At 55.8% G+C, this 13,232-nt stretch overlaps 1 protein-coding gene across 2 annotated transcripts in view; it reads right to left on the bottom strand.

The window, feature by feature from the left end:
* Positions 1-13,232, bottom strand: part of LOC119100623 (Ig-like and fibronectin type-III domain-containing protein 1) — a 68,214-nt gene that overhangs the window by 1,668 nt on the left and 53,314 nt on the right. For both annotated transcript variants that reach the window (XM_037223814.1, XM_037223737.1), the window contains 14 exons: positions 12,904-12,966; positions 12,345-12,483; positions 11,499-11,631; positions 9,768-9,866; positions 9,361-9,454; positions 7,764-7,886; positions 6,920-7,043; positions 6,070-6,251; positions 5,521-5,646; positions 4,093-4,255; positions 3,701-3,847; positions 2,533-2,644; positions 919-1,118; positions 246-439 (listed from right to left, as the gene is read on the bottom strand). In XM_037223814.1, coding sequence (XP_037079709.1) covers positions 246-439; positions 919-1,118; positions 2,533-2,644; positions 3,701-3,847; positions 4,093-4,255; positions 5,521-5,646; positions 6,070-6,251; positions 6,920-7,043; positions 7,764-7,886; positions 9,361-9,454; positions 9,768-9,866; positions 11,499-11,631; positions 12,345-12,483; positions 12,904-12,966 — 1,899 coding nt within the window. The remainder of the gene's footprint in view (positions 1-245; positions 440-918; positions 1,119-2,532; positions 2,645-3,700; positions 3,848-4,092; positions 4,256-5,520; positions 5,647-6,069; positions 6,252-6,919; positions 7,044-7,763; positions 7,887-9,360; positions 9,455-9,767; positions 9,867-11,498; positions 11,632-12,344; positions 12,484-12,903; positions 12,967-13,232) is intronic.

Here is a 13,232-nt window from a genome sequence, read left to right on the forward strand (position 1 = left end):
AATACTGCTACAGCACAGCTAACTTCACAATGTGATGAGTATTGCAGCTGCAATTAAACACGACACACTCACTTATATTTTTATACCACACTTCCTTCCCACATCCTTAAACCAGCTGTCCAACCCCGCAGTTGGACATGTCACCCCCTCGATCATGTGATCCTCCGCTTCCTTTTCGTTCCCTCCCTGTCTCCAATGCGTCCGCTGCCCCTTCCCCCCCTCCCCCCGTACCCCACCGCCCTCACCGTGCCGTTGTTCTCCGCCACTGGCCTGCTCTCCCGCTGGTAGCTCGGGTTGGCGAAGCTCAGTCTGTCGACGGAGCTGGCGTTCTGCCGCTGCCGGCGCACCATCCAGACGCCGGCCAACACCAGCGCCACCAGCACCAGCAGCAGCAACACCAGCGCCACGGCCAGCACCGTGCCCGAGCCCAGCTCCGACCCTGCGGGTGCGTGAGCTGATTCAACGGCAGGCAGAGCTCATGCAGACCAATGCAAGCCAGCCATTGTGATGCGATAAATGACGTCACACCACCACTGCATGCGTCATGTGCGCACGTGCAGACGCTATCTGCACATGCGCGCGTGAATGAAACTCGCAATATCCGCGCCATGTCCTCTCCAAGCTGAGCGCCGTGTTAGACGGACCGCGCTCGGTGCGTACGAGGACACGTGGAGCCCTGCGTCTGCGTAGACTGGGCCGGCGTCTCTCTCCCCACCTCTTGCACATCGACCACTTCCTGCATCGAGCCCCAACCTCGGTCAAAGTCACCAGTGACACAGCACAGAGATGTAGCGATACTTCCCGGGTCCCTTGGTCTCCCTGCGAAGCTAATGGAGCTTCAGTCATGGACGCTGTGCCTGTCGTGCTCTGGGTGCCGTACGGATCATATCCAGCGCGCGGCGCCACGGCGTCCCGCACCTCCGGGGCTAGGCGCCGACACTTCGTCCAGGCCGGCGGTGAAGTTCAGCATTCGGGACTGCAGACTGCTGCCGTAGTGGTTGGCCGCCTTCACCGTCACGTGGTACAAGCTGCCCGGCTGCAGGCCACTCAGCCGGTACCAGGTGCTCCTCGTGTCCACGTGACCGGAGGTGGGCTGGCCTTGCAAGCGCCAGGTCAGCCTGTGGTACACAGACGGGTCAGAACAACACAGGTTTTTGGTACAGAGACGGGTCAGGAGACAGAACAGTCTGTGGTACACAGACGGGGCAAGAGACAGGACAGCCTGTGGTACACAGACGGGTCAGGAGACAGGACAGCCTGTGGTACACAGACGGGTCAGGAGATAGGACAGCCTGTAGTACACGGACGAGTCAGGAAACAGGACAGCCTGTGGTACACAGACGGGTCAGCAAACAGGACAGCCTGTGGTACACAGATGGATCAGGAAACAGGACAGCCTGTGGTACACAGACGGGTCAGACGACAAGGGAGCTTGTGACACACAGACGAGTCAGGAGACAGGACAGCCTATGGTACACAGACGGGTCAGGAAAGCACAGTTTTTGGTACACAGACGGGCCAGGAGACAGGACAGCCTGTGGTACACACACGGGTCAGGAGACAGGACAGCCTGTGGTACACAGATGTGTCAGGAGACAACACAGCTTGTGATACACAGACAGATCAGGAGACAACACGGTTTGTGGTACACAGATGGGTCAGGAGACAACACAGTTTGTGGTACACAGATGGGTCAGATGACAGGCTGTGACGGCCGTGGGACGGCGCAGTTCAGGGGATGAGTGATGACGGGATGGGATGGTGCAGTTCAGACGATGACTGATGATGGGGTGGGACGGTGCAGCTCAGAGGATGAGTGCTGATGGGATGGGACGGTGCAATTCAGACGATGAATGATGATGAGATGGGACGGTGCAGTTCAGAGGATAAGTGGTGAGCCGATTACTGAGAGGTCAGGCGCTCAGGACAACTCGGCGGCTCCGTGGTCGGCGACACAGCGAAACATGGGAAGAGCCAACGGAGAATGATAGATTGGAATGAATGTGAGAGAAGTGGAGCGAACGCGGTGGTCATATCCCCCCCCCCCCCTCCCTATGATGGCCCAAGATTCGCAGACGAGAGCCAGAGGAAGGAGAGGGGCACTTGACACAGGACACAGGGACATGAGGGACACAGGACACATGCCGCGTATGAGTGGCTGGTGCGATGGATGTCCCTGCCTTTGATGCAGACGCTGGAGTCAAACAAAGTTCTTACTCTGCGAAATATGCCGGAGATTTGTAAATAAAATGTCTGTATCGAGCCCTCCAGTGCAAAAGACCCGGCGACACGTGGCATACAAGTAGACACTTAAGAATCTAAAGACAGTAGAAATAGTCAAAGTCGACAGCGCAAAGGCAAAAGTGTAGTGAAAATAGCTCAGTGCTAATCTCCCCAAACATACGTCAGTGTCGGAAAAGCACAATCGCGGGGATAATTGGCCACCAAAAATCATGAGATCACAACGAACTGGCCACCCACAACGACACCAACTTGGTAAATCACCTCAGCCAGTTGAAGAGTGGCACACACCTGTACAACTCGACTTTGTCCGTGTTCTTGACGGGTGGGTTCCACAGGACTCTGACGTCGGAGCTGTTGATGGCCTCCACACGAACGTTATAGGGCGGCCCTGGCAGCACCGCTGAAACACGTCATGATGACGTCACAATGGTCAACACAAACGTTATAGGGCGGTCCTGGCAGCACCGCTGAGACACGTTATGGTGACGTCACAATGGTCAACACGAACGTTATAGGGCGGCCCTGGTAGCACCGCTGAAACACGTCACGATGACGTCACAGTGGTCAATACGAACGTTATGGGGCGGGCCTGGCAGCACCGCTGAGACACGTTATGATGACGTCACAATGGTCAACACGAACGTTATAGGGCGGCCCTGGTAGCACCGCTGAAACACTTCATGATGACGTCACAATGGTCAACATGAACGTTATAGGGCGGGTCTGTCAGCACCGCTGAAACACGCCATGATGACGTCACAGTGGTCAAAGAATAGCAGCAAGACATGTGTGGGTCACACACGAGGTGCTACCAGGCCCGGGTGGCCTGGCATAATGATTGTATTCGTTCAACACATTATTGACAGATGAGTGTTCGGGCATAACTCTTAAATGCCGCAGTGTTCAGTGACACACCATCTAGGCAAGTGTACACTGCACAGGTGCATTTCCAAGCCTCACACAATCAGCTTATTCAGCCAGGCGCGGATAAGGATGATGTGTTTCACTCTCACATGACCGGCACAACAATAAAGTGCGTCGTGTATTACACCAGGCATAACGTGTTCCCAGTGGCATATATTGTGATCGCGACACAACAGCCTTAAATGGAAACAAAGAAAAAGAACCGGCAAAACTGTGGAACCATGTAACCAAGTAGCCCGGCCGACAACGCATCGAGCTGACCCGCCATCGAGACACCTCAAACCACCACCACCTCATAATCGTCGGGCTGCCCAGCCATCGCGACACCTCATACAGCCACCACCTTATAAACGTCGAGCTGCCCAGCTATCGCGACACCTCATACAGCCACCACCTCATAAACGTCGAGCTACCCAGCCACCGAAACACCTCACACCACCACCACCTCATGATCGTCAGGCTACCCAGCCATCGAGACACCTCACACAGCCACAACGCTCTGAGGTTCGTCGGTGGCGGCGGCCAACTGTACCTTTGCCCTGCTCGAAGCACTCGACGACATCGCTGACGTAGCCGAGGGTGCAGCTGGTGTCGTCAGGGACCGGTCGTCCCCGGCACCAGTCCAGACAGCGGTCCGGCACCGACCGTGACGAGCAGCAGTCTCTGTGGTCTGACCCGTCTGCCGAGGCGGCGGCCGGGTGACGGGCCCGTGGAACAAGGACGTCTGTACATCACCGCCACGCACACGCTACCACCCTAGCTTGCTTTTGTCGGTCGGCTCGTCTCAGTCCGGTCCGGTCCGGTCCGGTCCGGTGTCTTACGTCGCCCTGCCCCTGCCCAGCACTATCCTGTATCACACCACCACGCAAACCTGTGCCAGCCTGCCCCCGGCCGTCACACTCCAACCCGACCGTCGGCGCGTACCTGCCGCGCATGTCATCAGCTTCCCGAGCTCCTGCATGCAGCCGGGCAGACCCAGAACGGCGTCCAGGTCGACGTCAAATGCGCAAGCGCGCTGACACGGCTGGCTGACGTTCAGCCGCCGGCAACACTCTGCCACGCCCAGGTCATATAGACGCAGCGGAACCTGAAACGGCGGAGCGACGGCGGGTCAGCGAGGCGCGGGGTGGCGAGGCTCGAGTCGGTGCAGAGAAGCGAGGCGTGGAGGGGGAGGCACTCAAGTCAGTGCAGAAAAGCGATGCGTGGTGGTAGCGAGGCTCGAGTCAGTGCAGAACAACGAGGCATGGAGGTGGCGGGGCTCGAGTCAGTGCAGAGAAGCGAGGCATGGAGGGGGAGGCGCTCAAGTCATTGCAGAAAAGCGAGGCGGGAAGCGGCTGGTGTCGGTGCGTAAAAGTGAAGCTACATTTTCCCTTGACCAACGTTTCTAACATGGTTCCCCAGGACGTTTCTAACATGGTTCCCCTAACGTTCCCCATGATGACGCCACCACCAGATCGGATCACATGACCTGACCTTAATCCCGTTCTTCATCGGCCAATGGAAGCCCATCCCCTTCTTCGCGGTAAGCACATTCCCTACCTATGACGTCACGGCCCAAGTCCATTCCCTTTTCGACCGAGAGCCCAATTGGGTACGTTTGTTTACAAGTAAGTCGTCGCTATTGACATAGCCGCCGATGGCCGATGCGCTGCTGCCAGTCGCGTGGGTTCGGTGCGTAGGTGGGTCCCAGTCGCACGTGCGTGGAGTGATACGACAATTATGTATTTAGCCACAACACTTTTCAATAACTGTCCACTCGAATACTATTCCATCACCCCATCCCAGTGCGTTTATGTCTCCATCGACTTCGATCAGCTGATTCTGCTATATTTGATATGCTATGATACGATATGATAGATGATAGCCCATATTTGGAAGTCACGCCGTTTTTCACCGGCGTGCATCTGTGACGCCCCCCAATGGAAGGAGCTTCGGTCGTAAGCCAATGTGGAGCTGGCTCTGAGGTCGAGGCGTGGTCGGCCGGCGAATGAGCAAAGCTACGACCTTCATGTGGCGACATAACTTGGCGTGTGTTGGCTCGGCACCGAAACATTCGTGTTGTTGTTTCTACGCTCTTTTCATCACACAGCACGCACCTGCCGCTGGCTGATCGTCACACAGCACGCACCTGCCGCCGGCTGATCGTCACACAGCACGCACCTGCCGCTGGCTGATCGTCACACAGCACGCACCTGCCGCTGGCTGATCGTCACACAACACGCACCTGCCGCTGGCTGATCGTCACACAGCACGCACCTGCCGCCGGCTGATCGTCACACAGCACGCACCTGCCGCCGGCTGATCGTCACACAGCACGCACCTGCCGCTGGCTGATCGCCACACAGCACGCACCTGCCGCTGGCTGATCGTCAGCGTCTGGGCGTCCTTCCCCAGCACGTTTTCGGCGTGACAAGAATAGCCGCCGAAGTCGCTGACGGTTAGCCGGTGGATCAGCAGTTCCATGGTGTAGTGGCCCTCCTGGCGAACATCAGGCGAACGGTCAGCCGACCAAGCCGGCTCACTGACATCTGGTCACAGCTGCGTTCGGTTCACTGGGTAAGAAGGCAAATAGATGAGCCTCGGGTCATGGATCTTGGATCAAAATGATGTAGGAGCTGAACTGATTTTCATTGGTAGAGATATCAACCGATAGACACTAACCTGCTCTTTCCAGGTCCCTAACCTAACTCAACGGATTCTGGTGGGTATGAATACTGACTCTGACATCGCGACATGAATAATGGCATTGACGTCTTGCACCCCGACCTCATCTCCCTGACCCCTGGCTTTCGCCATCGGGATCGTGACCCCGACTCCACATTTACACAGCGAGTGCACGGGCCTCGGCTGGACTTGAGGCCCTCTGAGCCTGGGCCTCGGCCGGACTCGAGGCCCTCTGACCTGGGCCTCCCGCCGTTGGCTGATGCTGTAGTTCCCCCCGTTGACGATAACGCTGCGGACGAAGGAGTCCCGTCGGAAGACGAGCGTCGGCTCCGGACTGGCGTCCACGCGGCAACGCAGAGTCACAGAGCTGCCCAGCGACCTGTTGTAGTCTGGCCTCTCGGCCGTCACGATGGGTGGACCTGAAGCCAGACCAGAGGTCACAGTTGAGGTCACATAGCTGACTAAGGGGAGGTCTCTGAGTCTCGAAACCTCACAATGGATGGGCGTGAACTTACAAAGAACGACAGACTTCCGTTCAGTGGGAGGAGCTCTACGGAGAGCAACAGTTCGGCGTGATTTCAGTGAAGATGGCCGTGGACCGAAAAACCGTCACGATCAATATCGAACAATGCGGCGCAACAAGCACAAAGTCTGCGAGCAGCTTCGGCAGTATGTTTATAATGTTTATAATGTTTATAAAAGGCGTTGTGTTTCTAATGAAAATGCTAAATGATACTAGGGTTGTTAACATCCAGTCACCCTGATCTAGCATAGGCCAGGTAGCCGCTGTGTGTTAGTAGGGGCAAATAATGATTCGAGACGAACGACAAGGGACATGCAATTGAACATGAGCTACAAGTAACAGAAAGCCATGACCATGCATCAGCTATGACTATCTACTATACACTATGACCATAAACTATACGCCAGGACCATAAGCTATGCACTATGACCATCTACCATACAATGTGACCGATGCCCACCAGGCATGCACAATGACTGACAATAAAATGGGATGACAGATGTTAGTGTGACGCGACAGGTGCGGTGAAGGCACAGTGCAGCATGATAACGTGTGATAACGCACGGCTTATAATAATGTAGCGCGTGGTCTGGATGGGTGTGCCGTAGCCGTTATCCGCATAGCAGGTCACGTGGCTCATCTGCCGTGTGACGTTGGTCAACGACGTCACCAGGTGACGGGTGCGGTTCTGGCGGCATGATGGCATACGTGAGGCGACGCTTGCACGCACCAAACGGATGTCACATCGACACCAAACGGATGTCAAATCGACACCAAATGGATGTCATATCAACACCAAACAGATGTCACATCGACACCAAACGGATGTCACATCGACACTAAACGGATGTCACATCGACACCAAACGGATGTCACATCGACACTAAACGGATGTCACATCGACACCAAACGGATGTCACATCGACACTAAACGGATGTCACATCGACACCAAACGGATGTCACATCGACACTAAACGGATGTCACATCCACACCAAACGGATGTCACACCGACACTTGGGCCCTAAACAAATAGGACGAGATCGAGTGGCTGGCGCTTCAGGTGGTCTCCTGTGATAACGACTGACGTATAAGTGCCAGGTGCTGTGAAGATAATTGCTTAACTTTATCCCCCCGCATAGATGTGAGCCGAGAGCAGAGTTGGCATATAGCTTAAAACAAAGTATGTGAAGAAAATCAGTAAGTCAATAGATATCTGCGGATCAATGCGAGTCTTGGCTAGCATTACCAGCGATGGCGTCAGCACAGGGCTCAGCAGGGAATCGGAGACGGTCTTGGTCATTTACATGTGCAGCAGTAAACCACGACCACCAAAAAAACCCTGTCGCCATCATCGCCTGGCTCGACAGTAAACCGCGGTCGTGAGGCACCTCTGTCGCCGTCATCACCTGGTTTAGCAGCACGCCGTTGATGTAGAGCGCCACCGTGGGCTCAGGCGAGCCCATGGCGATGCAGAGGACCGTCATCGACCCTCCCTCCGTCACCATGTCCTGCGGGTGGATGGTCGGCAGCTGGAACAGCGGCCCACGTCCTCTTAGCGCACCGCGCAGCAGAACTGGAGCGCGGACCGGTGCACTGCGGTACACATGTATTCGCGGACGGCAGCACGGACCGGTGCACTGCGGTACATATGCACTCGCGGACTGCAGCACGGACCGATGCACTGCGGTACATATGCACTCGGGGACTGCGGTACATATGTACTCGTGGACTGGAGCGTGGGCCGGTGCACTGCGGTACGCATGTACTCGTGGACTGGAGCGTGGACCGGTGGGAGACACAGGGATGCGTAATCACACAGAGCTCCGTAATCGTCACCCCCGTGGAAGTGGTGCCCGCAGCCATGCGACTGACTGCAGCACGAGCGGCTGCCAGCACCGCCGGCGAGCGCGTCCGAAGCGCATCGTGCGTCGTGTGCGGCCATGCTGATTGCACAGAGCATGAACCAGGGACACTGCAGAAAGGACTTATGACATATGGAGATTTCTCCCAGAAGCACGTGTTCCAGAGGATGATGATGATGATGATGTTCCAGGTGTGATGGCCGGGATTGGCATGTGAATGGCCACGGGACGTCAATAAATGCCTGTTCGAAATGAAAGTAATAACATAACTGGTGAGTTATAAAGTTCAGACAAAATAAAGGTACCTGTACAGATTCCTCAGTTTTTCTTAACCTCGAGCCGCACAAGTGCAAACTTTAACGAGTTGGCAGGTCTACACAGCAATGGGCGAGCACGCGTCAAGAAGGTCGCAAGAGGTGACACGTGGGTTGGAAAAATCCATCGCCGCAGGAAGTCACCCCGCACAGAGCTTATCACGCGTGAAGGACATCCAACTCCCGGCGTGTGCCTGATGTCACAGCTTTCCATTCTGGCGGGGCCTCGATTGAGCCAACTCCAGCCGACCCTTGGTCATGATGAAGGTCTGAGGGTCTGCTGATCACCCTAGCGGTGGATGATAACACGTTCACCCCACTCAGAGCCGCAGGTCTCACCTCGACCTTGGCAGGGTAGACAGGCAAGGTCCCGTGCCCCAGGGCCTCCAATGGGTCTCAATTCCACGTAGGCAGGGTAGACGGGCAAGGTCCAGGCCTCCAGGGCCTTTAATAGGCCTCACCTCGAAGTAGGCAGAGTAGATGGGCAAGGTCCAGGCCTCCAGGGCCTTCAATGGGCCTCACCTCAACGTAGGCGGGGTAGACTGGCAAGGTCCAGGCCTCCAGGGCCTTCAGTGGGCCTCACCTCGACGTAGGCAGCGCAGACGGGCGAGGTCCAGGCCTCCAGGGCCTTCAGTGGGCCTCACCTCAACGTAGACGGGGTAGACGGGCAAGGTCCAGGCCTCCAGGGCCTTCAATGGGCCTCACCTCGACGTAGGCGGGGTAGACAGGCAAGGTCCCGCGCTCTAAGGCCCTTAATAGGTCTCACCTCGACGTAGGCAGGGTAGACGGGCAAGGTCCCGCGCTCTAAGGCCCTTAATAGGTCTCACCTCGACGTAGGCGGGGTAGACGGGCAAGGTCCAGGCCTCCAGCGTCTCCGATGGCTCGCTCTCGCCCGCCGCATCCACGGCTGTCACGACCACACTGAAACAGGCCAGAGCAGGTGAAGGCACAGTCAGGACAGGCTCGTGGCCGAGGAGGCTCTGGAGGGAGACGTCGTACAGACCTATAGAAGGCAGGCTGTGACCATCCTCATTGTCATCACAAAGAAACGACTGATCCTCATTAGCCTGAAAATGGGTCACGACCTACTTGTGATTTCCCTTAGACGCGCTGACAAATGTTTAGCTTATGACAAATTACAAGCCAGGAGGTCGTATCTTGCTACCTTTGGCGCTGCATTTTTCGTCAGTTTGCACACTTGCGAACCTACGCGTAGTAGGTGATCGTCGCTGACCTGTAGGCAGTGTTGGGCACCAGCTCCAGCAGGCGATGGCTGACGCTCACTGTAGTGATGTTCTCAGGTTCTGTGGCGTTTTCTCCACGGAACGACACCCTGCGCATCGAGCAATGTACTGCTAAGAACATTGAATTGCAATGGAATCCGGCACAGTGACTATAACGCGCCTAGCCAACCAGCGCGCGGTAGCTTGTTCCGTGCACATTGACGCACATCTATATCAGCCGGTTCGTCCCGCGTTTCCTCCGTCAATGCAAGTTGGTCTGACGTCGCCGCGACGCCCACTGTCCGTGATCTGGATCCGTTTCCAGCACGCTTTCCTCAGCTCTTCTGATAGTGAAAATGCTCTAAGCTTTCCATGATGGGAAGGATGGGAAGGTGTAGTGGTGGTGATGTTGGGTACGTGGAGTCGTGTGTCGATTTCCCTTTTGCGGAGCGGCCAGCGTCCGCGTTGACTATATCAGACTTCAAGGGGCATAACATAACCAGGGTTCGAAACGGGGCCCCTAACGTCGGGATCTACGGGGCTTACGAAGGTAAGCGAGGTTGTGATTGGTTAGAGCAGACCAGCGGCGGTGTGATATGGTAGAGCAGACCAGCGGCGGTGTGATATGGTAGAGCAGACCAGCGGCGGTGTGATAGGGTAGAACAGAACAGGAGCGGTGTGATAGGGTGGAGCAAACCAGGGGCGGTGTGGTCAGCTAGAACAGGTCAGTGGCGGTGTGAATGGCCAAAGCAGGCTGGCATAAATACATGGTTTTTACGAACCGAGAAGGATGGTTGGGGATTCTTAAGCCAATAAGAATGTGCATGGGACAAGTTCACATTATTTTCCGAAGACGTTCGTAAGCCGCATAATGGTCTACACATGCTAGAGCCAATAATTAACCCTCGCCCATATGGGGGGGGGGGGGGGGGGGGCAGTGCGGCCCCCGAATGTCTTCTCTTCAGCATGTCGTGCAATTTCGTCCAAATATTTCGTCCAAATATTTAATTTCGCCTCTGGGCATCCATTGCGCGTGTTTCACCGCCAAAAACAAATCCCTGGTGTTTCTGGTTTCGGAGCTGTGGAGGTTTTTGAGGAACGGTACATGGCGACCGGCGGCTGGCTCGGGCGGCAGCCGCCGGTGCCGCGGACCGAGCGGTGGGCCGGCGCTGGTGCAGCGCAGCCCTACGTAATGGCTCGGACATATGACTACGTCGAACTGAAACAAATAATATTTTCAGAGTTACCAAGCACCATAAAATATTTCACCAGGTTTGGTCATCTTGTAGATGTAGCCCACTAGCCTGTTCTGACTTATCACACGGTCGCTAACCTTTCCTAACCCATCACACTATCGCTAACCTGTTCTAACCCACCACACCATCGCTAATCCGTTCAAACCCATCACATCATCACCAACATGCTCTAACCCATTACACCATCGTCAGAAACACTGCAGCATGTGGCAACGCCGACCGACAGAGACCGGTGGCTTCATCTGAGACGAAGCTGGTCCCGAGCGGCTCAGTGTGACTGACAAAGGCCCACAGAGGCTGTGGCTGACATGAAGTTCTTTGTGGGTAGATGGGTTTGAATTTCCTCGCGGCCTTCGTGTCCCACGTGACCTTCATACAAAATATGGCGGTGCAATGGAACCGCAATCTTTCTGTGCTATCTGGGTTTAAACACACGGGACCCGCGAAGTCAAAAGGCTTATGCCATTCTTCTGACACGGAACGAACCGGTAGCGTATTCTGCTGTCAGGAGGCGCGATGGCCGGGGGCACCCAGGTCAGGGTCATCTCGGTGGCGGTGACGTCAGAGGCGCTCAGACTGTGCGGCGGCGAGATGGCAGCCTTCACCTCACCGGAGACCTCTGCCGGGCGACAGACAGACGCGACCGTGGCTACCACGGCTTCCCACTGAGGCAAAACACACGGGCATGGAAACAGGCCGCTTCGTTCTGAGTACCTACTAAATCGAAATGTTCTGATCTGCTTCTGAGGTCCTGAACGGTGTCAGCGAGATATGATCATACCATATGGCACGAGTACATAACAAATGTGAAACGCCATGTAAGAGATAGCAAGCCAGGAAATGGTTCAGCGATGTGGAACATCAAATCAAACACATGCCGTCGAAAATATGCGAACATATATTTAAAATAAATAGGTTAACAGCGAATGCTGTTGGTTACTCTCGTGGACAGGATCACACCCGCTGCTTGTTTCACGTCTGCGGCTCAAAGAGAGGCCAGACGGACGATCCTTGCAGGCGTCACCGTCAACACGACGTAACCGGGGAGAGGGGGGGGGGGGGGGGGCACCCAGCGTAAGCAAGGCGGAACTAGGGGAGGGACGGCTGAAAATGGCGAAAATGTGTAACGCAAATTATTGACGGCATTTTGGCGCAAGCACCTTGTTCCTGTGACAGGAAATGCCATAAAAGACGACTGAACGGCGCCATCCCGGCATGCAGACGCCGAAACATAACCTCATTATTTGCAACAACGCCACCGGTTTGGGCGTCGCTGACGGAAGGCGGGGCTGGTGTGGGGGGGGGGGGGGGGGGTGAGGGGGTACCACTGACCGCCGCCGCCGATGTTAAGGGTGACCACGGACACGGGCAGGGAGCTGCCGTGTTCGTTCACGGCCACCACGCTGAAGGCGTACAGCTGGTCCTTGGTCAGGTTGGTCAAGCGCGCCACGCCGGTGGTGACGGTCTGCACCTGGAGGGGTGACACAGGTTCGTCAGTCTGTCGGAAGCGTCTTCAGCTGCGGGAAGACGCGCTGGGTTGGGCCGAGACGACGTGTCTGCTTGCCATCTTGCAGTCCTGTCAGGAAGCTCCCGTTTACGGGGCGTGTGGTGCCTGAGGGTATCGTTTAGTGTTTGAGGATAGGCCACAGGCATCGTTTTCTCGACACTCTGCATCTACTGGGTCCGTCAACGATCGTCCACTTGATGAGTCATTCATCACCTGCTGCGTTTCAATATTTGACTTTGTTTACTGTTATCTGTAACAATAACGATTTTCCTCTTGCATGACTGAAGTATAACTCTGGTAAGTCAGTAGAAGAAGCTCTGTTAAGAACAATGCCGAATTGCCTCAGCAAACAATGTGCCCAAATGTGATGTCCAACCAGCTGACCTGGTCCAGTTTAGTGACGTCACCTCCAAGACCAGTGGTGGCATTAATGCTGCCGTACCGAACCTGCGAACGGGGGGCACTGTCAGACGTGTCCGAACACGGACATGACGTTCCCGCACAGGCTAGTAGTTGGACATGACGGTCCCGCAAGGACTGGTAGTTGGACATGACGGTCCTGCAAGGCTGGCAGCTAGGCATGACGGCCCTGCAAGGCAGGTAGCTGGGCATGCCGGTCCTGCGAGGCTGGCAGTTGGACAGCGTGCTTGTCAAAGTCACTTGAGACGCTGCCAGCGACTGCTATCACATTTGCCGGCTATCTCTCTTCGATA

This window comes from Pollicipes pollicipes, unplaced genomic scaffold (assembly GCF_011947565.3).
Source record: "Pollicipes pollicipes isolate AB1234 unplaced genomic scaffold, Ppol_2.1 Scaffold_1600;HRSCAF=1878_pilon_pilon_pilon, whole genome shotgun sequence".
NCBI lineage: Eukaryota > Metazoa > Arthropoda > Thecostraca > Pollicipedomorpha > Pollicipedidae > Pollicipes > Pollicipes pollicipes.